We start from the raw sequence: 23,806 nt of genomic DNA, 5'->3' as shown, positions 1-23,806 counted from the left end.
GAGATAAAACACTATAGACACCCATCACATTACGGGTGACCTGCAGGGAGTACAGAGATAAAACACTATAGACACCCATCACATTACGGGTGACCTGCAGGGAGAACAGAGATAAAACACTATAGACACCCATCACATTACGGGTGACCTGCAGGGAGAACAGAGATAAAACACTATAGACACCCATCACATTACGGGTGACCTGCAGGGAGAACAGAGATAAAACACTACAATACACTGTCAGACCAACAGGTGTGGAGGTGAGGAGGTGGGGAGGTGAGGAGGTCAGGAGGTGTGGAGGTGTGGAGGTGTGGAGGTCAGGAGGTGTGGAGGTGAGGAGGTGTGGAGGTGTGGAGGTGAGGAGGTGTGGAGGTGTGGAGGTCAGGAGGTGTGGAGGTGAGGAGGTGAGGAGGTGAGGAGGTGTGGAGGTGTGGAGGTCAGGAGGTGTGGAGGTGAGGAGGTGTGGAGGTGAGGAGGTGTGGAGGTGAGGAGGTGTGGAGGTGTGGAGGTCAGGAGGTGTGGAGGTCAGGAGGTGTGGAGGTCAGGAGGTGTGGAGGTCAGGAGGTGTGGAGGTCAGGAGGTGTGGAGGTCTGGAGGTGTGGAGGTGTGGAGGTGAGGAGGTGTGGAGGTGTGGAGGTGAGGAGGTGTGGAGGTGTGGAGGTGAGGAGGTGAGGAGGTGAGGAGGTGTGGAGGTGTGGAGGTCAGGAGGTGTGGAGGTGAGGAGGTGTGGAGGTGAGGAGGTGTGGAGGTGAGGAGGTGTGGAGGTGTGGAGGTGAGGAGGTGTGGAGGTGAGGAGGTGTGGAGGTGAGGAGGTGTGGAGGTCAGGAGGTCAGGAGGTCAGGAGGTGTGGAGGTGTGGAGGTGTGGAGGTGAGGAGGTGAGGAGGTGAGGAGGTGTGGAGGTGAGGAGGTCAGGAGGTGTGGAGGTCAGGAGGTGTGGAGGTGAGGAGGTCAGGAGGTGTGGAGGTGAGGAGGTGAGGAGGTCAGGAGGTGTGGAGGTGAGGAGGTGTGGAGGTCTGGAGGTGAGGAGGTGAGGAGGTGAGGAGGTCAGGAGGTCAGGAGGTGTGGAGGTGTGGAGGTCAGGAGGTGAGGAGGTGAGGAGGTCAGGAGGTGTGGAGGTGAGGAGGTGAGGAGGTGAGGAGGTGTGGAGGTCAGGAGGTGTGGAGGTGAGGAGGTGTGGAGGTCTGGAGGTGAGGAGGTGAGGAGGTCAGGAGGTCAGGAGGTGTGGAGGTCAGGAGGTGTGGAGGTGAGGAGGTGTGGAGGTCAGGAGGTGTGGAGGTGTGGAGGTGAGGAGGTCTGGAGGTGAGGAGGTGAGGAGGTCAGGAGGTCAGGAGGTGTGGAGGTGTGGAGGTGTGGAGGTCAGGAGGTGTGGAGGTGAGGAGGTGAGGAGGTGTGGAGGTGTGGAGGTGTGGAGGTCTGGAGGTGTGGAGGTGTGGAGGTGAGGAGGTGAGGAGGTGAGGAGGTGAGGAGGTGAGGAGGTGTGGAGGTGTGGAGGTCTGGAGGTGAGGAGGTGAGGAGGTCAGGAGGTGTGGAGGTGAGGAGGTCAGGAGGTGAGGAGGTGAGGAGGTGAGGAGGTGTGGAGGTCTGGAGGTGTGGAGGTCTGGAGGTGAGGAGGTGTGGAGGTGAGGAGGTGTGGAGGTGAGGAGGTGAGGAGGTGAGGAGGTGTGGAGGTCTGGAGGTGTGGAGGTCAGGAGGTCAGGAGGTGTGGAGGTGAGGAGGTGTGGAGGTGAGGAGGTCAGGAGGTGTGGAGGTGAGGAGGTGAGGAGGTGTGGAGGTGTGGAGGTGTGGAGGTCAGGAGGTCTGGAGGTGTGGAGGTGAGGAGGTGTGGAGGTGAGGAGGTGAGGAGGTGAGGAGGTGAGGAGGTGTGGAGGTGTGGAGGTGTGGAGGTGTGGAGGTCAGGAGGTGAGGAGGTGTGGAGGTGTGGAGGTCAGGAGGTCAGGAGGTGAGGAGGTCAGGAGGTGAGGAGGTGTGGAGGTCAGGAGGTGAGGAGGTGTGGAGGTCAGGAGTAGTGGAGGTGTGGAGGTGTGGAGGTCAGGAGGTGAGGAGGTGTGGAGGTGTGGAGGTCAGGAGGTGTGGAGGTGTGGAGGTCAGGAGGTGTGGAGGTCTGGAGGTGTGGAGGTGTGGAGGTGTGGAGGTGTGGAGGTCAGGAGGTGTGGAGGTGAGGAGGTGTGGAGGTCAGGAGGTGTGGAGGTGTGGAGGTGAGGAGGTCTGGAGGTGAGGAGGTGAGGAGGTCAGGAGGTCAGGAGGTGTGGAGGTGTGGAGGTGTGGAGGTCAGGAGGTGTGGAGGTGAGGAGGTGAGGAGGTGTGGAGGTGTGGAGGTGTGGAGGTCAGGAGGTCTGGAGGTGTGGAGGTGTGGAGGTGAGGAGGTGAGGAGGTGAGGAGGTGAGGAGGTGTGGAGGTCTGGAGGTGTGGAGGTCTGGAGGTGAGGAGGTGAGGAGGTCAGGAGGTGTGGAGGTGAGGAGGTCAGGAGGTGAGGAGGTGAGGAGGTGTGGAGGTCTGGAGGTGTGGAGGTCTGGAGGTGAGGAGGTGTGGAGGTGAGGAGGTGTGGAGGTGAGGAGGTGAGGAGGTGAGGAGGTGTGGAGGTCTGGAGGTGTGGAGGTCAGGAGGTCAGGAGGTGTGGAGGTGAGGAGGTGTGGAGGTGAGGAGGTGAGGAGGTGTGGAGGTGAGGAGGTGAGGAGGTGTGGAGGTGTGGAGGTCAGGAGGTCAGGAGGTCTGGAGGTGTGGAGGTGAGGAGGTGTGGAGGTGAGGAGGTGAGGAGGTGAGGAGGTGAGGAGGTGTGGAGGTGTGGAGGTGTGGAGGTCAGGAGGTGTGGAGGTGTGGAGGTCAGGAGGTCAGGAGGTGAGGAGGTCAGGAGGTGAGGAGGTGTGGAGGTCAGGAGGTGAGGAGGTGTGGAGGTCAGGAGGTGTGGAGGTGTGGAGGTGTGGAGGTGAGGAGGTGAGGAGGTGTGGAGGTGTGGAGGTCAGGAGGTGTGGAGGTGTGGAGGTCAGGAGGTGTGGAGGTCTGGAGGTGTGGAGGTGTGGAGGTGTGGAGGTCAGGAGGTCTGGAGGTCAGGAGGTCTGGAGGTCTGGAGGTGTGGAGAGGTGGAGGTGTGGAGGTCAGGAGGTGTGGAGGTCTGGAGGTGTGGAGGTGTGGAGGTGTGGAGGTGTGGAGGTCTGGAGGTGAGGAGGTCTGGAGGTCTGGAGGTGTGGAGGTGTGGAGGTCTGGAGGTGTGGAGGTCTGGAGGTGTGGAGGTGTGGAGGTCAGGAGGTGTGGAGGTCTGGAGGTCTGGAGGTCTGGAGGTGTGGAGGTGTGGAGGTGTGGAGGTGTGGAGGTCAGGAGGTGTGGAGGTCTGGAGGTCTGGAGGTCTGGAGGTGAGGAGGTCTGGAGGTCAGGAGGTGTGGAGGTGTGGAGGTCAGGAGGTCTGGAGGTGTGGAGGTGTGGAGGTGTGGAGGTGTGGAGGTCAGGAGGTGTGGAGGTCTGGAGGTGAGGAGGTCTGGAGGTGGGGAGGTGTGGAGGTCTGGAGGTGTGGAGGTGAGGAGGTGTGGAGGTGGGGAGGTCTGGAGGTCAGGAGGTCTGGAGGTCAGGAGGTGTGGAGGTGTGGAGGTGGGGAGGTCTGGAGGTCAGGAGGTCTGGAGGTCAGGAGGTGTGGAGGTGTGGAGGTCAGGAGGTGAGGAGGTGTGGAGGTCTGGAGGTGTGGAGGTGTGGAGGTCTGGAGGTGTGGAGGTGTGGAGGTGTGGAGGTGTGGAGGTGTGGAGGTCTGGAGGTGTGGAGGTCAGGAGGTGTGGAGGTCTGGAGGTCTGGAGGTCTGGAGGTGTGGAGGTGTGGAGGTCAGGAGGTGTGGAGGTCTGGAGGTCTGGAGGTCTGGAGGTGAGGAGGTCTGGAGGTCAGGAGGTGTGGAGGTGTGGAGGTCAGGAGGTCTGGAGGTGTGGAGGTGTGGAGGTGTGGAGGTCTGGAGGTGAGGAGTTCTGGAGGTGGGGAGGTGTGGAGGTCTGGAGGTGTGGAGGTGAGGAGGTGTGGAGGTGGGGAGGTCTGGAGGTCAGGAGGTCTGGAGGTCAGGAGGTGTGGAGGTGTGGAGGTCAGGAGGTGTGGAGGTGTGGAGGTCTGGAGGTGTGGAGGTGTGGAGGTGTGGAGGTCTGGAGGTGTGGAGGTCAGGAGGTCTGGAGGTCAGGAGGTCTGGAGGTCTGGAGGTCAGGAGGTCTGGAGGTCTGGAGGTCAGGAGGTCTGGAGGTCTGGAGGTGTGGAGGTCTGGAGGTGAGGAGGTCTGGAGGTGTGGAGGTCTGGAGGTGTGGAGGTCTGGAGGTGTGGAGGTCAGGAGGTCTGGAGGTCAGGAGGTCTGGAGGTCAGGAGGTGTGGAGGTCTGGAGGTCTGGAGGTCAGGAGGTCTGGAGGTGTGGAGGTGTGGAGGTCTGGAGGTCTGGAGGTCAGGAGGTCTGGAGGTCTGGAGGTGTGGAGGTCTGGAGGTGAGGAGGTCTGGAGGTGTGGAGGTCTGGAGGTGTGGAGGTCTGGAGGTCTGGAGGTCTGGAGGTCTGGAGGTGTGGAGGTGTGGAGGTCTGGAGGTGAGGAGGTCTGGAGGTGTGGAGGTGAGGAGGTGTGGAGGTCAGGAGGTCTGGAGGTCAGGAGGTCTGGAGGTCAGGAGGTCTGGAGGTCTGGAGGTCAGGAGGTCTGGAGGTGTGGAGGTCTGGAGGTGTGGAGGTCAGGAGGTGTGGAGGTCAGGAGGTGTGGAGGTCAGGAGGTCTGGAGGTCAGGAGGTCTGGAGGTGAGGAGGTGAGGAGGTGTGGAGGTCAGGAGGTCTGGAGGTCAGGAGGTCTGGAGGTCTGGAGGTGTGGAGGTGTGGAGGTGAGGAGGTCTGGAGGTGTGGAGGTCTGGAGGTGTGGAGGTCAGGAGGTCAGGAGGTGTGGAGGTGTGGAGGTGTGGAGGTGTGGAGGTGTGGAGGTGAGGAGGTCAGGAGGTCAGGAGGTGTGGAGGTGAGGAGGTGTGGAGGTCTGGAGGTGTGGAGGTGTGGAGGTCTGGAGGTGTGGAGGTGTGGAGGTGTGGAGGTGCCAGTGACTCACATCAGTGGAGTACGTCCTCTTGGATCCCTTCTTGCCGTGAGCTGTGACCTGCCAGTGCAGCATCCTGCTGTGGGACATGTCTATGAAGAGCTCCCCGTAGGTCCAGCGCACGTACAGAGTCCCATGGTTGTAGTCTACTGACGAGATGTGGGGGGCCTCAGGAGCTGGGGCAGAGCAGGAGGACATGAGGATGTGTGTGTGGTGTGTGTGTTGCCATGGGGTGTGTGTGTGGTGTGTGTGGTGTGTGTGTTGCCATGGGGTGTGTGTGGTGCCATGGGGTGTGTGTGGTGCCATGGGGTGTGTGTGTGGTGTGTGTGGTGTGTGTGGTGCCATGGGGTGTGTGTGTGGTGTGTGTGGTGCCATGGGGTGTGTGTGTGGTGTGTGTGGTGTGTGTGGTGCCATGGGGTGTGTGTGGTGCCATGGGGTGTGTGTGTGGTGTGTGTGGTGCTATGTGGTGTGTGTGTGGTGCCATGGGGTGTGTGTGGTGCCATGGGGTGTGTGTGTGTTGCCATGGTGTGTGTGTGTGGTGTGTGTGTTGCCATGGGGTGTGTGTGTTGCCATGGGGTGTGTGTGTGGTGTGTGTGGTGTGTGTGTGGTGCCATGGGGTGTGTGTGTGTGGTGTGTGTGGTGCCATGGTGTGTGTGTGTGGTGTGTGTGGTGCTATGTGGTGTGTGTGTTGCCATGGGGTGTGTGTGTGGTGTGTGTGGTGTGTGTGGTGTGTGTGGTGCCATGGGGTGTGTGTGGTGCCATGGGGTGTGTGTGTGGTGCCATGGGGTGTGTGTGTGGTGTGTGTGGTGCTATGTGGTGTGTGTGTGGTGCCATGGGGTGTGTGTGGTGCCATGGGGTGTGTGTGTGTTGCCATGGTGTGTGTGTGTGGTCTGTGTGTTGCCATGGGGTGTGTGTGTTGCCATGGGGTGTGTGTGTTGCCATGGGGTGTGTGTGTTGCCATGGGGTGTGTGTGTGGTGTGTGTGGTGCCATGGTGTGTGTGTGTGGTGTGTGTGGTGTGTGTGGTGCTATGTGGTGTGTGTGTTGCCATGGGGTGTGTGTGTGGTGTGTGTGGTGTGTGTGGTGTGTGTGGTGTGTGTGGTGCCATGGGGTGTGTGTGGTGCCATGGGGTGTGTGTGTGGTGCCATGGGGTGTGTGTGTGGTGTGTGTGGTGCTATGTGGTGTGTGTGTGGTGCCATGGGGTGTGTGTGGTGCCATGGGGTGTGTGTGTGTTGCCATGGTGTGTGTGTGTGGTCTGTGTGTTGCCATGGGGTGTGTGTGTTGCCATGGGGTGTGTGTGTTGCCATGGGGTGTGTGTGTTGCCATGGGGTGTGTGTGTGGTGTGTGTGGTGTGTGTGGTGCCATGGTGTGTGTGTGTGGTGTGTGTGGTGCCATGGGGTGTGTGTGGTGCCATGGGGTGTGTGTGTGGTGTGTGTGGTGCCATGGGGTGTGTGTGTGGTGCCATGGGGTGTGTGTGTGGTGTGTGTGGTGCTATGTGGTGTGTGTGTGGTGCCATGGGGTGTGTGTGTGTTGCCATGGTGTGTGTGTGTGGTGTGTGTGGTGCCATGTGGTGTGTGTGGTGCCATGGGGTGTGTGTGTTGCCATGGGGTGTGTGTGTTGCCATGGGGTGTGTGTGTGGTGTGTGTGGTGTGTGTGGTGCCATGGGGTGTGTGTGTTGCCATGGGGTGTGTGTGTGTTGCCATGGTGTGTGTGTGTGGTGTGTGTGGTGCTATGGGGTGTGTGTGTGTTGCCATGGGGTGTGTGTGTGGTGTGTGTGGTGTGTGTGGTGCTATGTGGTGTGTATGTTGCCATGGGGTGTGTGTGTTGCCATGGGGTGTGTGTGTTGCCATGGGGTGTGTGTGTGTTGCCATGGGGTGTGTGTGGTGCCATGGGGTGTGTGTGTGCTGCCATGGGGTGTGTATGTTGCCATGGGGTGTGTGTGTTGCCATGGGGTGTGTGTGTGTTGCCATGGGGTGTGTGTGTGGTGCCATGGGGTGTGTGTGTTGCCATGGAGTGTGTGTGGTGCCATGGGGTGTGTGTGTGTTGCCATGGGGTGTGTGTGTTGCCATGGGGTGTGTGTGTTGCCATGGGGTGTGTGTGTGTTGCCATGGGGTGTGTGTGTGGTGCCATGGGGTGTGTGTGGTGCCATGGGGTGTGTGTGGTGCCATGGTGTGTGTGTGTGGTGTGTGTGGTGCTATGTGGTGTGTGTGTGTGTTGCCATGGTGTGTGTGTGGTGCCATGGGGTGTGTGTGGTGCCATGGGGTATGTGTGTATTGCCATGGGATGTGTGTATGTGTGTGGTGCTATGTGGTGTGTGTGTGTGTTGCTATGGGGTGTGTGTGTTGCCATGGGGTGTGTGTATGTGTTGCCATGGGGTGTGTGTGTGTGTGTGTGTTGCCATGGGGTGTGTGTGTGTTGCCATGGGGTGTGTGTATGTGTTGCCATGGGGTGTGTGTGTTTTTTGCCATGGGGTGTGTGTGTGTGTGTGTTGCCATGGGGTGTGTGTGTGTGGTGCCATGTGGTGTGTGTGTGTGTGTGGTGCCATGGGGTGTGTGTGTAGTGTGTGTGTGTGTGTGTGGTACCTGTAACAAAGCTAACAGTAGAGCTGTCACAGCAGCTGAGAGGGGGATCGCCCCACGTCACCATGGTGACACGGAAGTTGTAGTACCAGGCCGGCAACAGATCTGTCACTCTCTGGAGGAGGGAGAGGAGGAGAGTGGGAGAGGAGGATAGATATAGAGGAGGAGAGAGGGATAGAAGGAGAGAGGTAGAGGAAGAGGAAAAGAGAGGGGGAGACGGAGAGGAGGAGAGAGGTAGAGGATGAGCGGCAGATGAAGAGGAGGAGAGAGAGAGAGGAGGAGAGAGGAGGAGAGATGTAGAGGAGGAGAGAGAGAGGAGGAGAGAGGGAGAGGAGAGAGGGAGAGAAGGAGAGAGGTAGATGAAGAGGAGGTGAGAGGGAGAGAGGGAGAGACAGAGAGGAGGATAGAGGGAGAGAGAGAGAGGGAGAGGGAGAGGAGGAGAGAGAGAGGAGGAGAGAGGAGGAGAGATGTAGAGGAGGAGAGAGGTAGATGAAGAGGAGGAGAGAGAGAGGAGGAGAGAGGGAGAGGAGGATAGAGGGAGAGAGAGAGAGGGAGAGGAGGAGAGGAGAGGAGAGAGGGAGAGGAGAAGAGAGGTAGAGGACGAGGAGAGAGGGAGAGTAGGAGAAAGGGAGAGGAGAGAGGGAAGGGAGGGGAGAGGGAGAGGAGAAGAGAAAAGGGGGAGAGGAGAAGAGAGGGAGATGAGGAGTGGAGGAGAGAGGGAGAGGAGGAGAGAGGGAGAGGAGGAATGGAGGAGAGAGGGAGAGGAGGAGCAAGGGAGAGGAGAAGAGAGGGAGAGGAGGAGAGAGGGAGAGGGGGAGAGGTGGAAAGAGGGGGGTTAGTGATGCTCTACCCTCAGCAGGGTCAGTAGAAACAGGAAAACATACAGATTTCAGGGGAACAGGGGGAGCCTGTGACGTGACTTCCACGTTTGGATGTGAGCCTCGCTGTTTCCAGTCCCCTGTGAAACAAATAGCGGATGACTACAGATGCTGCCTGTCTTTCTTCCACAGGAAGTTCTCGCCACAAAGTCCACATGCCACTTTTTTTGGTGTCAACTTCGTAGGATATTCCATTATCACTAGATAACACTAGCTAACATCTGGCTAGCAGCTAGCTAGGACACATGCTAATGTCCTCTCTGAAGTGGTTTATACTAACAAGACCACAGCTAGCTAGGACACATGCTAATGTACTCGCTGAAGTGGTTTTAACAAGACCACAGCTAGCTAGGACACATGCTAATGTACTCTCTGAAGTGGTTTATACTAACAAGACCACAGCTAGCTAGGACACATGCTAATGTACTCTCTGAAGTGGTTTATATTAATAAGACCACAGCTAGCTAGGACACATGCTAATGTACTCTCTGAAGTGGTTTTAACAAGACCACAGCTAGCTAGGACACATGCTAATGTACTCTCTGAAGTGGTTTTAACAAGACCACAGCTAGCTAGGACACATGCTAATGTACTCTCTGAAGTGGTTTATACTAACAAGACCACAGCTAGCTAGGACACATGCTAATGTACTCTCTGAAGTGGTTTATATTAACAAGAGCACAGCTAGCTAGGACACATGCTAATGTACTCTCTGAGGTGGTTTATATTAACAAGACCACAGCTAGCTAGGACACATGCTAATGTACTCTCTGAAGTGGTTTATATTAACAAGACCACAGCTAGCTAGGACACATGCTAATGTACTCTCTGAAGTGGTTTTAACAAGACCACAGCTAGCTAGTGTAACGGATGTGAAATGGCTAGCTAGTTAGCGGGTGCGCGCTAGTTGCATTTCAATCAGTTACGTCACTTGCTCTGAGACCTAAGTAGTGTTGCCCCTTGCTTTGCAAGGGCCTCGGCCTTTGTGGAGCGATGGGTAACGACCGTGCTTCGTGGGCAACCGTTGTTGATGTGTGCAGAGGGTCCCTGGTTCGCGCCCGTGTCGGGGCGAGGGGACGGTTTAAAGTTATACTGTTACATTGATGCTGTTGACCCGGATCACTGGTTACTGCGGAAAAGGAGGAGGTTGAAAGGGGGGTGAGTGTAACGGATGTGAAATGGCTAGCTAGTTAGCGGGTGCGCGCTAGTTGCATTTCAATCAGTTACGTCACTTGCTCTGAGACTTAAGTAGTGTTGCCCCTTGCTTTGCAAGGGCCGTGGCTTTTGTGGAGCGATGGGTAACGCTGCTTCGTGGGCGACCGTTGTCGATGTGTGCAGAGGGTCCCTGGTTCGCGCCCGGGTCGGGGCGAGGGGACGGTTTAAAGTTATACTGTTACACTAGGACACATGCTAGTGTACTCTCTGAAGTGGTTTTAACAAGACCACAGCTAGCTAGGACACATGCTAATGTACTCTCTGAAATGGTTTATATTAACAAGACCACAGCTAGCTAGGACACATGCTAATGTACTCTCTGAAGTGGTTTATACTAACAAGACCACAGCTCGCTAGGACACATGCTAATGTACTCTCTGAAGTGGTTTATATTAACAAGAGCACAGCTAGCTAGGACACATGCTAATGTACTCTCTGAGGTGGTTTATATTAACAAGACCACAGCTAGCTAGGACACATGCTAATGTACTCTCTGAAGTGGTTTATATTAACAAGACCACAGCTAGCTAGGACACATGCTAATGTACTCTCTGAAGTGGTTTTAACAAGACCACAGCTAGCTAGGACACATGCTAGTGTACTCTCTGAAGTGGTTTTAACAAGACCACAGCTAGCTAGGACACATGCTAATGTACTCTCTGAAGTGGTTTATACTAACAAGACCGCAGCTAGCTAGGACACATGCTAATGTACTCTCTGAAGTGGTTTATACTAACAAGACCCCAGCTAGCTAGGACACATGCTAATGTACTCTCTGAAGTGGTTTTAACAAGACCACAGCTAGCTACGACACATGCTAATGTACTCTCTGAAGTGGTTTATACTAACAAGACCACAGCTAGCTAGGACACATGCTAATGTACTCTCTGAAGTGGTTTACACTAACAAGACCACAGCTAGCTAGGACACATGCTAATGTACTCTCTGAAGTGGTTTACACTAACAAGACCACAGCTAGCTAGGACACATGCTAATGTACTCTCTGAAGTGGTTTATATTAACAAGACCACAGCTAGCTAGGACACATGCTAGTGTACTCTCTGAAGTGGTGTTAACAAGACCACAGCTAGCTAGGACACATGCTAATGTACTCTCTGAAGTGGTTTATATTAACAAGACCACAGCTACCTAGGACACATGCTAGTGTACTCTCTGAAGTGGTTTTAACAAGACCACAGCTAGCTAGGACACATGCTAGTGTACTCTCTGAAGTGATTTATACTAACAAGACCACAGCTAGCTAGGACACATGCTAATGTACTCTCTGAAGTGGTTTATATTAATAAGACCACAGTTAGCTAGGACACATGCTAATGTACTCTCTGAAGTGGTAATAACAAGACCACAGCTAGCTAGGACACATGCTAATGTACTCTCTGAAGTGGTTCATACTAACAAGACCACAGCTAGCTAGGACACATGCTAATGTACTCGCTGAAGTGGTTTTAACAAGACCACAGCTAGCTAGGACACATGCTAATGTACTCTCTGAAGTGGTTTATACTAACAAGACCACAGCTAGCTAGGACACATGCTAGTGTACTCTCTGAAGTGGTTTATATTAACAAGACCACAGCTAGCTAGGACACATGCTAATGTACTCTCTGACGTGGTTTATATTAACAAGACCACAGCTAGCTAGGACACATGCTAATGTACTCTCTGAAGTGGTTTATACTAACAAGACCACAGCTAGCTAGGACATATGCTAATGTACTCTCTGAAGTGGTTTTAACAAGACCACAGCTAGCTAGGACACATGCTAATGTACTCTCTGAAGTGGTTTTAACAAGACCACAGCTAGCTAGGACACATGCTAATGTACTCTCTGAAGTGGTTTATATTAACAAGACCACAGCTAGCTAGGACACATGCTAATGTACTCTCTGAAGTGGTTTTAACAAGACCACAGCTAGCTAGGACACATGCTAATGTACTCTCTGAAGTGGTTTATATTAACAAGACCACAGCTAGCTAGGACACATGCTAATGTACTCTCTGAAGTGGTTTATACTAACAAGACCACAGCTAGCTAGGACACATGCTAATGTCCTCTCTGAAGTGGTTTATATTAACAAGAGCACAGCTAGCTAGGACACATGCTAATGTACTCTCTGAAGTGGTTTTAACAAGACCACAGCTAGCTAGGACACATGCTAATGTACTCTCTGAAGTGGTTTATATTAACAAGACCACAGCTAGCTAGGACACATGCTAATGTACTCTCTGAAGTGGTTTTAACAAGACCACAGCTAGCTATGACACATGCTAATGTACTCTCTGAAGTGGTTTATATTAATAAGACCACAGCTAGCTAGGACACATGCTAATGTACTCTCTGAAGTGGTTTTAACAAGACCACAGCTAGCTAGGACACATGCTAATGTACTCTCTGAAGTGGTTTTAACAAGACCACAGCTAGCTAGGACACATGCTAATGTACTCTCTGAAGTGGTTTATATTAACAAGACCACAGCTAGCTAGGACACATGCTAATGTACTCTCTGAAGTGGTTTATACTAACAAGACCACAGCTAGCTAGGACACATGCTAATGTACTCTCTGAAGTGGTTTATATTAACAAGAGCACAGCTAGCTAGGACACATGCTAATGTACTCTCTGAAGTGGTTTTAACAAGACCACAGCTAGCTAGGACACATGCTAGTGTACTCTCTGAAGTGGTTTTAACAAGACCACAGCTAGCTAGGACACATGCTAATGTACTCTCTGAAGTGGTTTATACTAACAAGACCGCAGCTAGCTAGGACACATGCTAATGTACTCTCTGAAGTGGTTTATACTAACAAGACCCCAGCTAGCTAGGACACATGCTAATGTACTCTCTGAAGTGGTTTTAACAAGACCACAGCTAGCTAGGACACATGCTAATGTACTCTCTGAGGTGGTTTATATTAACAAGACCACAGCTAGCTAGGACACATGCTAATGTACTCTCTGAAGTGGTTTTAACAAGACCACAGCTAGCTAGGACACATGCTAATGTACTCTCTGAAGTGGTTTTAACAAGACCACAGCTAGCTAGGACACATGCTAATGTACTCTCTGAAGTGGTTTATATTAACAAGACCACAGCTAGCTAGGACACATGCTAATGTACTCTCTGAAGTGGTTTATACTAACAAGACCACAGCTAGCTAGGACACATGCTAATGTACTCTCTGAAGTGGTTTATATTAACAAGAGCACAGCTAGCTAGGACACATGCTAATGTACTCTCTGAGGTGGTTTATATTAACAAGACCACAGCTAGCTAGGACACATGCTAATGTACTCTCTGAAGTGGTTTATATTAACAAGACCACAGCTAGCTAGGACACATGCTAATGTACTCTCTGAAGTGGTTTTAACAAGACCACAGCTAGCTAGGACACATGCTAGTGTACTCTCTGAAGTGGTTTTAACAAGACCACAGCTAGCTAGGACACATGCTAATGTACTCTCTGAAGTGGTTTACACTAACAAGACCACAGCTAGCTAGGACACATGCTAATGTACTCTCTGAAGTGGTTTATATTAACAAGACCACAGCTAGCTAGGACACATGCTAGTGTACTCTCTGAAGTGGTGTTAACAAGACCACAGCTAGCTAGGACACATGCTAATGTACTCTCTGAAGTGGTTTATATTAACAAGACCACAGCTACCTAGGACACATGCTAGTGTACTCTCTGAAGTGGTTTTAACAAGACCACAGCTAGCTAGGACACATGCTAGTGTACTCTCTGAAGTGATTTATACTAACAAGACCACAGCTAGCTAGGACACATGCTAATGTACTCTCTGAAGTGGTTTATATTAATAAGACCACAGTTAGCTAGGACACATGCTAATGTACTCTCTGAAGTGGTAATAACAAGACCACAGCTAGCTAGGACACATGCTAATGTACTCTCTGAAGTGGTTCATACTAACAAGACCACAGCTAGCTAGGACACATGCTAATGTACTCGCTGAAGTGGTTTTAACAAGACCACAGCTAGCTAGGACACATGCTAATGTACTCTCTGAAGTGGTTTATACTAACAAGACCACAGCTAGCTAGGACACATGCTAGTGTACTCTCTGAAGTGGTTTATATTAACAAGACCACAGCTAGCTAGGACACATGCTAATGTACTCTCTGACGTGGTTTATATTAACAAGACCACAGCTAGCTAGGACACATGCTAATGTACTCTCTGAAGTGGTTTATACTAACAAGACCACAGCTAGCTAGGACATATGCTAATGTACTCTCTGAAGTGGTTTTAACAAGACCACAGCTAGCTAGGACACATGCTAATGTACTCTCTGAAGTGGTTTTAACAAGACCACAGCTAGCTAGGACACATGCTAATGTACTCTCTGAAGTGGTTTATATTAACAAGACCACAGCTAGCTAGGACACATGCTAATGTACTCTCTGAAGTGGTTTTAACAAGACCACAGCTAGCTAGGACACATGCTAATGTACTCTCTGAAGTGGTTTATATTAACAAGACCACAGCTAGCTAGGACACATGCTAATGTACTCTCTGAAGTGGTTTATACTAACAAGACCACAGCTAGCTAGGACACATGCTAATGTCCTCTCTGAAGTGGTTTATATTAACAAGAGCACAGCTAGCTAGGACACATGCTAATGTACTCTCTGAAGTGGTTTTAACAAGACCACAGCTAGCTAGGACACATGCTAATGTACTCTCTGAAGTGGTTTATATTAACAAGACCACAGCTAGCTAGGACACATGCTAATGTACTCTCTGAAGTGGTTTTAACAAGACCACAGCTAGCTATGACACATGCTAATGTACTCTCTGAAGTGGTTTATATTAATAAGACCACAGCTAGCTAGGACACATGCTAATGTACTCTCTGAAGTGGTTTTAACAAGACCACAGCTAGCTAGGACACATGCTAATGTACTCTCTGAAGTGGTTTTAACAAGACCACAGCTAGCTAGGACACATGCTAATGTACTCTCTGAAGTGGTTTATATTAACAAGACCACAGCTAGCTAGGACACATGCTAATGTACTCTCTGAAGTGGTTTATACTAACAAGACCACAGCTAGCTAGGACACATGCTAATGTACTCTCTGAAGTGGTTTATATTAACAAGAGCACAGCTAGCTAGGACACATGCTAATGTACTCTCTGAAGTGGTTTTAACAAGACCACAGCTAGCTAGGACACATGCTAGTGTACTCTCTGAAGTGGTTTTAACAAGACCACAGCTAGCTAGGACACATGCTAATGTACTCTCTGAAGTGGTTTATACTAACAAGACCGCAGCTAGCTAGGACACATGCTAATGTACTCTCTGAAGTGGTTTATACTAACAAGACCCCAGCTAGCTAGGACACATGCTAATGTACTCTCTGAAGTGGTTTTAACAAGACCACAGCTAGCTAGGACACATGCTAATGTACTCTCTGAGGTGGTTTATATTAACAAGACCACAGCTAGCTAGGACACATGCTAATGTACTCTCTGAAGTGGTTTTAACAAGACCACAGCTAGCTAGGACACATGCTAATGTACTCTCTGAAGTGGTTTTAACAAGACCACAGCTAGCTAGGACACATGCTAATGTACTCTCTGAAGTGGTTTATATTAACAAGACCACAGCTAGCTAGGACACATGCTAATGTACTCTCTGAAGTGGTTTATACTAACAAGACCACAGCTAGCTAGGACACATGCTAATGTACTCTCTGAAGTGGTTTATATTAACAAGAGCACAGCTAGCTAGGACACATGCTAATGTACTCTCTGAGGTGGTTTATATTAACAAGACCACAGCTAGCTAGGACACATGCTAATGTACTCTCTGAAGTGGTTTATATTAACAAGACCACAGCTAGCTAGGACACATGCTAATGTACTCTCTGAAGTGGTTTTAACAAGACCACAGCTAGCTAGGACACATGCTAGTGTACTCTCTGAAGTGGTTTTAACAAGACCACAGCTAGCTAGGACACATGCTAATGTACTCTCTGAAGTGGTTTATACTAACAAGACCGCAGCTAGCTAGGACACATGCTAATGTACTCTCTGAAGTGGTTTATACTAACAAGACCCCAGCTAGCTAGGACACATGCTAATGTACTCTCTGAAGTGGTTTGAACAAGACCACAGCTAGCTAGGACACATGCTAGTGTACTCTCTGAAGTGGTTTTAACAAGACCACAGCTAGCTAGGACACATGCTAGTGTACTCTCTGAAGTGGTTTTAACAAGACCACAGCTAGCTAGGACACATGCTAATGTACTCTCTGAAGTGGTTTATACTAACAAGACCGCAGCTAGCTAGGACACATGCTAATGTACTCTCTGAAGTGGTTTATACTAACAAGACCCCAGCTAGCTAGGACACATGCTAATGTACTCTCTGAAGTGGTTTTAACAAGACCACAGCTAGCTAGGACACATGCTAGTGTACTCTCTGAAGTGGTTTATACTAACAAGACCGCAGCTAGCTAGGACACATGCTAATGTACTCTCTGAAGTGGTTTATACTAACAAGACCCCAGCTAGCTAGGACACATGCTAATGTACTCTCTGAAGTGGTTTGAACAAGACCTAAGCTAGCTAGGACACATGCTAATGTACTCTCTGAAGTGGTTTATACTAACAAGACCACAGCTAGCTAGGACACATGCTAATGTACTCGCTGAAGTGGTTTTAACAAGACCACAGCTAGCTAGGACACATGCTAATGTACTCTCTGAAGTGGTTTATACTAACAAGACCACAGCTAGCTAGGACACATGCTAGTGTACTCTCTGAAGTGGTTTATATTAACAAGACCACAGCTAGCTAGGACACATGCTAATGTACTCTCTGACGTGGTTTATATTAACAAGACCACAGCTAGCTAGAACACATGCTAATGTACTCTCTGAAGTGGTTTATACTAACAAGACCACAGCTAGCTAGGACACATGCTAATGTACTCTCTGAAGTGGTTTTAACAAGACCACAGCTAGCTAGGACACATGCTAATGTACTCTCTGAAGTGGTTTTAACAAGACCACAGCTAGCTAGGACACATGCTAATGTACTCTCTGAAGTGGTTTATATTAACAAGACCACAGCTAGCTAGGACACATGCTAATGTACTCTCTGAAGTGGTTTATACTAACAAGACCACAGCTAGCTAGGACACATGCTAATGTACTCTCTGAAGTGGTTCATATTAACAAGAGCACAGCTAGCTAGGACACATGCTAATGTACTCTCTGAGGTGGTTTATATTAACAAGACCACAGCTAGCTAGGACACATGCTAATGTACTCTCTGAAGTGGTTTATATTAACAAGACCACAGCTAGCTAGGACACATGCTAATGTTCTCTCTGAAGTGGTTTTAACAAGACCACAGCTAGCTAGGACACATGCTAATGTACTCTCTGAAGTGGTTTATACTAACAAGACCCCAGCTAGCTAGGACACATGCTAATGTTCTCTCTGAAGTGGTTTTAACAAGACCGCAGCTAGCTAGGACACATGCTAATGTACTCTCTGAAGTGGTTTATACTAACAAGACCCCAGCTAGCTAGGACACATGCTAATGTACTCTCTGAAGTGGTTTTAACAAGACCACAGCTAGCTAGGACACATGCTAGTGTACTCTCTGAAGTGGTTTTAACAAGACCACAGCTAGCTAGGACACATGCTAATGTACTCTCTGAAGTGGTTTATACTAACAAGACCCCAGCTAGCTAGGACACATGCTAATGTACTCTCTGAAGTGGTTTTAACAAGACCACAGCTAGCTAGGACACATGCTAGTGTACTCTCTGAAGTGGTTTTAACAAGACCACAGCTAGCTAGAACACATGCTAATGTACTCGCTGAAGTGGTTTATACTAACAAGACCGCAGCTAGCTAGGACACATGCTAATGTACTCTCTGAAGTGGTTTATACTAACAAGACCCCAGCTAGCTAGGACACATGCTAATGTACTCTCTGAAGTGGTTTTAACAAGACCACAGCTAGCTAGGACACATGCTAATGTACTCGCTGAAGTGGTTTTAACAAGACCACAGCTAGCTAGGACACATGCTAATGTACTCTCTGAAGTGGTTTATACTAACAAGACCACAGCTAGCTAGGACACATGCTAATGTACTCTCTGAAGTGGTTCATACTAACAAGACCACAGCTAGCTAGGACACATGCTAATGTACTCGCTGAAGTGGTTTTAACAAGACCACAGCTAGCTAGGACACATGCTAATGTACTCTCTGAAGTGGTTTATACTAACAAGACCACAGCTAGCTAGGACACATGCTAGTGTACTCTCTGAAGTGGTTTATATTAACAAGACCACAGCTAGCTAGGACACATGCTAATGTACTCTCTGACGTGGTTTATATTAACAAGACCACAGCTAGCTAGAACACATGCTAATGTACTCTCTGAAGTGGTTTATACTAACAAGACCACAGCTAGCTAGGACACATGCTAATGTACTCTCTGAAGTGGTTTTAACAAGACCACAGCTAGCTAGGACACATGCTAATGTACTCTCTGAAGTGGTTTTAACAAGACCACAGCTAGCTAGGACACATGCTAATGTACTCTCTGAAGTGGTTTATATTAACAAGACCACAGCTAGCTAGGACACATGCTAATGTACTCTCTGAAGTGGTTTATACTAACAAGACCACAGCTAGCTAGGACACATGCTAATGTACTCTCTGAAGTGATGTTAACAAGACCACAGCTAGCTAGGACACATGCTAATGTACTCTCTGAAGTGGTTTATATTAACAAGACCACAGCTAGCTAGGACACATGCTAATGTACTCTCTGAAGTGGTTTTAACAAGACCACAGCTAGCTAGGACACATGCTAATGTACTCTCTGAAGTGGTTTATTAAACTAACAAGACCACAGCTAGCCAGGACACATGCTAATGTACTCTCTGAAGTGGTTTATACTAACAAGACCACAGCTAGCTAGGACACATGCTAATGTACTCTCTGAAGTGGTTTACACTAACAAGACCACAGCTAGCTAGGACACATGCTAATGTACTCTCTGAAGTGGTTTATATTAACAAGACCACAGCTAGCTAGGACACATGCTAATGTACTCTCTGAAGTGGTTTTAACAAGACCACAGCTAGCTAGGACACATGCTAATGTACTCTCTGAAATGGTTTATACTAACAAGACCACAGCTAGCTAGGACACATGCTAATGTACTCTCTGAAGTGGTTTATATTAACAAGACCACAGCTAGCTAGGACACATGCTAATGTACTCTCTGAAGTGGTTTATATTAACAAGACCACAGCTACCTAGGACACATGCTAGTGTACTCTCTGAAGTGGTTTTAACAAGACCACAGCTAGCTAGGACACATGCTAGTGTACTCTCTGAAGTGATTTATACTAACAAGACCACAGCTAGCTAGGACACATGCTAATGTACTCTCTGAAGTGGTTTATATTAATAAGACCACAGTTAGCTAGGACACATGCTAATGTACTCTCTGAAGTGGTAATAACAAGACCACAGCTAGCTAGGACACATGCTAATGTACTCTCTGAAGTGGTTCATACTAACAAGACCACAGCTAGCTAGGACACATGCTAATGTACTCGCTGAAGTGGTTTTAACAAGACCACAGCTAGCTAGGACACATGCTAATGTACTCTCTGAAGTGGTTTATACTAACAAGACCACAGCTAGCTAGGACACATGCTAGTGTACTCTCTGAAGTGGTTTATATTAACAAGACCACAGCTAGCTAGGACACATGCTAATGTACTCTCTGACGTGGTTTATATTAACAAGACCACAGCTAGCTAGGACACATGCTAATGTACTCTCTGAAGTGGTTTTAACAAGACCACAGCTAGCTAGGACACATGCTAATGTACTCTCTGAAGTGGTTTATACTAACAAGACCGCAGCTAGCTAGGACACATGCTAATGTACTCTCTGACGTGGTTTATATTAACAAGACCACAGCTAGCTAGGACACATGCTAATGTACTCTCTGAAGTGGTTTTAACAAGACCACAGCTAGCTAGGACACATGCTAATGTACTCTCTGAAGTGGTTTTAACAAGACCACAGCTAGCTAGGACACATGCTAATGTACTCTCTGAAGTGGTTTATATTAACAAGACCACAGCTAGCTAGGACACATGCTAATGTACTCTCTGAAGTGGTTTATACTAACAAGACCACAGCTAGCTAGGACACATGCTAGTGTACTCTCTGAGGTGGTTTATATTAACAAGACCACAGCTAGCTAGGACACATGCTAATGTACTCTCTGAAGTGGTTTATATTAACAAGACCACAGCTAGCTAGGACACATGCTAATGTACTCTCTGAAGTGGTTTTAACAAGACCACAGCTAGCTAGGACACATGCTAGTGTACTCTCTGAAGTGGTTTTAACAAGACCACAGCTAGCTAGGACACATGCTAATGTACTCTCTGAAGTGGTTTATATTAATAAGACCACAACTAGCTAGGACACATGCTAATGTACTCGCTGAAGTGGTTTATACTAACAAGACCACAGCTAGCTAGGACACATGCTAATGTACTCTCTGAAGTGGTTTATACTAACAAGACCACAGCTAGCTAGGACACATGCTAATGTACTCTCTGAAGTGATGTTAACAAGACCACAGCTAGCTAGGACACATGCTAATGTACTCTCTGAAGTGGTTTATATTAACAAGACCACAGCTAGCTAGGACACATGCTAATGTACTCTCTGAAGTGGTTTTAACAAGACCACAGCTAGCTAGGACACATGCTAATGTACTCTCTGAAGTGGTTTATTAAACTAACAAGACCACAGCTAGCCAGGACACATGCTAATGTACTCTCTGAAGTGGTTTATACTAACAAGACCACAGCTAGCTAGGACACATGCTAGTGTACTCTCTGAAGTGGTTTTAACAAGACCACAGCTAGCTAGGACACATGCTAATGTACTCTCTGAAGTGGTTTTAACAAGACCACAGCTAGCTAGGACACATGCTAATGTACTCTCTGAAGTGGTTTATACTAACAAGACCGCAGCTAGCTAGGACACATGCTAATGTACTCTCTGACGTGGTTTATATTAACAAGACCACAGCTAGCTAGGACACATGCTAATGTACTCTCTGAAGTGGTTTTAACAAGACCACAGCTAGCTAGGACACATGCTAATGTACTCTCTGAAGTGGTTTTAACAAGACCACAGCTAGCTAGGACACATGCTAATGTACTCTCTGAAGTGGTTTATATTAACAAGACCACAGCTAGCTAGGACACATGCTAATGTACTCTCTGAAGTGGTTTATACTAACAAGACCACAGCTAGCTAGGACACATGCTAGTGTACTCTCTGAGGTGGTTTATATTAACAAGACCACAGCTAGCTAGGACACATGCTAATGTACTCTCTGAAGTGGTTTATATTAACAAGACCACAGCTAGCTAGGACACATGCTAATGTACTCTCTGAAGTGGTTTTAACAAGACCACAGCTAGCTAGGACACATGCTAGTGTACTCTCTGAAGTGGTTTTAACAAGACCACAGCTAGCTAGGACACATGCTAATGTACTCTCTGAAGTGGTTTATATTAATAAGACCACAACTAGCTAGGACACATGCTAATGTACTCGCTGAAGTGGTTTATACTAACAAGACCACAGCTAGCTAGGACACATGCTAATGTACTCTCTGAAGTGGTTTATACTAACAAGACCACAGCTAGCTAGGACACATGCTAATGTACTCTCTGAAGTGATGTTAACAAGACCACAGCTAGCTAGGACACATGCTAATGTACTCTCTGAAGTGGTTTATATTAACAAGACCACAGCTAGCTAGGACACATGCTAATGTACTCTCTGAAGTGGTTTTAACAAGACCACAGCTAGCCAGGACACATGCTAATGTACTCTCTGAAGTGGTTTATACTAACAAGACCACAGCTAGCTAGGACACATGCTAGTGTACTCTCTGAAGTGGTTTTAACAAGACCACAGCTAGCTAGGACACATGCTAATGTACTCTCTGAAGTGGTTTATACTAACAAGACCACAGCTAGCTAGGACACATGCTAATGTACTCTCTGAAGTGGTTTATACTAACAAGACCACAGCTAGCTAGGACACATGCTAATGTACTCTCTGAAGTGGTTTATACTAACAAGACCACAGCTAGCTAGGACACATGCTAATGTACTCTCTGAAGTGGTTTATTAAACTAACAAGACCACAGCTAGCCAGGACACATGCTAATGTACTCTCTGAAGTGGTTTATACTAACAAGACCACAGCTAGCTAGGACACATGCTAGTGTACTCTCTGAAGTGGTTTTAACAAGACCACAGCTAGCTAGGACACATGCTAATGTACTCTCTGAAGTGGTTTATACTAACAAGACCACAGCTAGCTAGGACACATGCTAATGTACTCTCTGAAGTGGTTTATACTAACAAGACCACAGCTAGCTAGGACACATGCTAGTGTACTCTCTGAGGTGGTTTATATTGACAAGACCACAGCTAGCTAGGACACATGCTAGTGTACTCTCTGAAGTGGTTTTAACAAGAGCACAGCTAGCTAGGACACATGCTAATGTACTCTCTGAAGTGGTTTATATTAACAAGACCACAGCTAGCTAGGACACATGCTAGTGTACTCTCTGAAGTGGTTTATATTAACAAGACCACAGCTAGCTAGGACACATGCTAATGTACTCTCTGAAGTGGTGTTAACAAGACCACAGCTAGCTAGGACACATGCTAATGTACTCTCTGAAGTGGTTTATACTAACAAGACCACAGCTAGCTAGGACACATGCTAATGTACTCTCTGAAGTGGTTTATATTAACAAGACCACAGCTAGCTAGGACACATGCTAGTGTACTCTCTGAGGTGGTTTATATTAACAAGACCACAGCTAGCTAGGACACATGCTAATGTACTCTCTGAAGTGGTGTTAACAAGACCACAGCTAGCTAGGACACATGCTAATGTACTCTCTGAAGTGGTTTATATTAACAAGACCACAGCTAGCTAGGACACATGCTAGTGTACTCTCTGAAATGATTTATATTAACAAGACCACAGCTAGCTAGGACACATGGTAGTGTACTCTCTGAAGTGGTTTATACTAACAAGACCACAGCTAGCTAGGACACATGCTAATGTACTCTCTGAAGTGGTTTATATTAACAAGACCACAGCTAGCTAGGACACATGCTAATGTACTCTCTGAAGTGGTTTATATTAACAAGACCACAGCTAGCTAGGACACATGCTAATGTACTCTCTGAAGTGGTTTATATTAACAAGACCACAGCTAGCTAGGACACATGCTAATGTACTCTCTGAAGTGGTTTATACTAACAAGACCACAGCTAGCTAGGACACATGCTAATGTACTCTCTGAAGTGGTTTATATTAACAAGACCACAGCTCGCTAGGACACATGCTAATGTACTCTCTGAAGTGGTTTCCAGACACTGCATCTTAACTCCTCCTCCGCACTTACTGGATTGGTTGAAAAATGCAGAAGAGAACCTCCCCCGACAGTTATTGTTTTCTCGTCATGATCATGACGTGAGGCATCCCTCTCAGGTGTTTCTTTTACACCTGCTACGTTAGGTTAGCAATGCTCAGAGCCTAGTGGGTCATGTGATCTAAAATAAAATAGCACGACTTGTCTGCTAAAACAGGGGACAACCACAGTACCAGACCAGCAACAGATCTGTGTCTCTCTGGAGTAGGGAGGGAGAGATCTGTTAAAACAGGGGACAACCACAGTACCAGACCAGCAACAGATCTGTGTCTCTCTGGAGTAGGGAGGGAGAGATCTGTTAAAACAGGGGACAACCACAGTACCAGACCAGCAACAGATCTGTGTCTCTCTGGAGTAGGGAGGGAGAGATCTGTTAAAACAGGGGACAACCACAGTACCAGACCAGCAACAGATCTGTGTCTCTCTGGAGTAGGGAGGGAGAGATCTGTTAAAACAGGGGACAACCACAGTACCAGACCAGCAACCGATCTGTGTCTCTCTGGAGTAGGGAGGGAGAGATCTGTTAAAACAGGGGACAAC

General features: G+C 48.7%; 1 protein-coding gene across 5 annotated transcripts in view; it reads right to left on the bottom strand.

The window, feature by feature from the left end:
- Positions 1–23,806, bottom strand: part of ptpro (protein tyrosine phosphatase receptor type O) — a 176,247-nt gene that overhangs the window by 66,658 nt on the left and 85,783 nt on the right. For all 5 annotated transcript variants that reach the window (XM_055905713.1, XM_055905714.1, XM_055905711.1 and 2 more), the window contains 2 exons: positions 7,596–7,707; positions 5,028–5,191 (listed from right to left, as the gene is read on the bottom strand). In XM_055905713.1, the coding sequence (XP_055761688.1) occupies positions 5,028–5,191; positions 7,596–7,707 (276 nt within the window). The remainder of the gene's footprint in view (positions 1–5,027; positions 5,192–7,595; positions 7,708–23,806) is intronic.

This window comes from Salvelinus fontinalis, chromosome 39 (assembly GCF_029448725.1).
Source record: "Salvelinus fontinalis isolate EN_2023a chromosome 39, ASM2944872v1, whole genome shotgun sequence".
NCBI lineage: Eukaryota > Metazoa > Chordata > Actinopteri > Salmoniformes > Salmonidae > Salvelinus > Salvelinus fontinalis.
The sequence above is the reverse complement of the archived record's forward strand: the minus strand, read 5'-3'. Positions and strand labels throughout refer to the sequence as shown.